General features: G+C 43.9%; 1 protein-coding gene across 1 annotated transcript in view; it reads right to left on the bottom strand.

The window, feature by feature from the left end:
- The window catches only part of LOC103375452 (plexin-B2-like), a gene marked incomplete at both ends in the record, with an annotated part of 33,320 nt that extends 32,124 nt beyond the window's left edge, over positions 1–1,196 (bottom strand). Inside the window, one exon of the mRNA XM_008305752.1 lies at positions 952–1,196. Coding sequence (XP_008303974.1) covers positions 952–1,196 — 245 coding nt within the window. The remainder of the gene's footprint in view (positions 1–951) is intronic.
- Positions 1,197–2,328: the final 1,132 nt, after the last annotated feature.

A 2,328-nucleotide genomic window follows, 5' to 3' on the forward strand; every position in this document is an offset into this window, starting at 1 on the left:
TTTTTTTCAGGACAAAAACTTACATTTTTAAGGAAAGTTAAATTTAAATCATGACGAACTTCAGGCAAGTTCTGAGCTTCTTGTTTTTCTTCGATTTCAGAGCAGATTCATGGACGTTTATCTGAGATCCTTTAAAGGCGTAAATCACACCGTTCTACATCAATATTTGTTTTTATTTAATCGTACTTGTGAGGAGGACGTTTTTAGAGTCGCCTGAAACAAATCATCTCATCAGAATCGCTTCATTCTACTCGTCCCGCAGCATCTTTATCCTACAGATCGTATGTTGTCATTCCCTGACGGTTAAAGTGTCGTCAGCAGCAGTAATTCAGAACCCTGAGCATGTGTTCTGAGTTTGTGCTGGTTTCACTTTCACAGCTGGTCCGACTCAGATCCAGAGACGTGAAGCATAAATAAAGCCTCCTGTACGTCGGCCTCTTAGCGTTTCGTCTTCGCTCTGAGGAACGTTCGGGCGTAATGGGAAATCCCTGCGTTGATGCTTTCACAGCAGAGCGCTCCGACATCCAACCAGCTGCGGAAATAATTCTCCCCTCTGACAAGAAGAAGACGACGAAGACGACGACGAGGAGTGCGGCTTAATAAATTTAAATGAGCAGATGGAACAAGCTCGAGTGTCGTCACTTGACTTCAAAGTAAATTGCCCTCTTGAAGTGCCTCCTAATTAATTCATTTCTGAATCAATAAACATCTATTCCACCTCGCCGGGAACGACGGTGGCCCAGAGATGAAAGGACAAAAGGGTTGAGAAAGACGGATGAAGAGAAGGAGCCGAGTGGAAGACAAAGGCGGCGAGTAAATCAATGGCTGACTCCTGTGTGGTAACGCAGACGGATGTGTCGCTCCCACGAATGAATAAATGATCAAATAAGACGGACGGAATAAATGAAAGACTCGTCGGCCTGATGGATGAAATGAAGAAGGAGCGAGCGCCTGACGGAGTCGCCGACCTTCTCGGAGGCGTTGGACAGATGGAGGGCGACAGAAATGGATTCGGTTAAAAACGGATAATCAATCAGCCGGCGTGGCGGCGCTTCGCTGACCTTTTTCTCGGTGGTGATGTACAGGTGCTGGCGGTCCGAATCGAACAGAAGGTTCTTGTTGACCTTGTCGCCGGTGACTTCGCCCGGCGCTCGGCCGTAGACCTCCGGGTGGGCCGACAGGTGGACCTTCAGCACCTGCAGGAGGAGGGAACGGCTTTAAACATCTGAACGGGAAAGTCGGGTTTTGTTTTTTAAATAAAAAAACACCAAAATGAAATCATTTATTGTCTGTGAAGATTCTCAGTCATCCAGGTTATTCGTAGTTACTCTTAGCAACTGGACTTGCTTGAGTTTAGCGAGAGGGAGGAGCAACAAACCCCAAACTGAAACCGAAACTCAGGTGTTAATGTCTCATTCAGGATATCTGGAACTCCCAACTAGTCAGTCAGATCTGGTGAAGCCTCTTGGATGAAGGTGTAACGTCTTCAAGGAACTCAAGCAGGTCCAGTTTCTATGATTAAACTACGAGAATACGTCATTTATTAAAGCCAGAAACTGTAAAAACAGACATAATCATTGGATTTCCTACTTTTTAACTGTCCTCGAACTCATCATGTGCGACTTCCATCAGGAAAAATGACCAAAAATAAGCTTGAAATCGTGACGTTTAATCAAAATAACGTAAACCCATGTGCTCCAACCAGATTTCTTTAAAAACAAAACAATCAGTGACTTAGTTCACACCAATCGTCACGTGACTAAAAACTCCTGGACTATTCAGCTGAACTGCAGGCAGTGTTCAGACTGAGAAAAGTACAGAAACTAATTTAAAACAGTCTGTAAAACGTCCAAATTTTACCCAAAATAAACCAGTTGCTGTATTTAAATTCTGTAAAAAACATAAAACTCAGTGCTTCTTGGTGCAACTTAAAATAAAGGACTGATTGAGCTGTGATCAACAGTCGCATAGGAAAAACTCGGAGACCACTCAGCTGAACTGCAGGCAGTGTTTCCAGAATTAGGACAATTAGGAGGCCTCAGTAGAGCGACATCGCTGCCCAACGTATGCATGTTTACCTGATTCTGTGGTTTACTGTGCGCCTACTAGAGGACGTAACACAGATGTGTTGCATGGAGGGAAAGCGTTTTGATTTAATTTATGGCTACAGCTGAGCACCAAAGAGTTATGACCTTGAGTCTGACCTTGACCTTTCACCCAAGGTCAAATGTCACATCACCAACATGGCTTTCCTGTCATAAGAAACTACGTGTTTATCTTTCACCTTTTCCAAGTTATAATGGATTTCAAATCTGTGATGCCTTACGA

This window comes from Stegastes partitus, unplaced genomic scaffold, assembly GCF_000690725.1.
Source record: "Stegastes partitus isolate 25-593 unplaced genomic scaffold, Stegastes_partitus-1.0.2 Scaffold2601, whole genome shotgun sequence".
Taxonomy (NCBI): Eukaryota; Metazoa; Chordata; class Actinopteri; family Pomacentridae; genus Stegastes; species Stegastes partitus.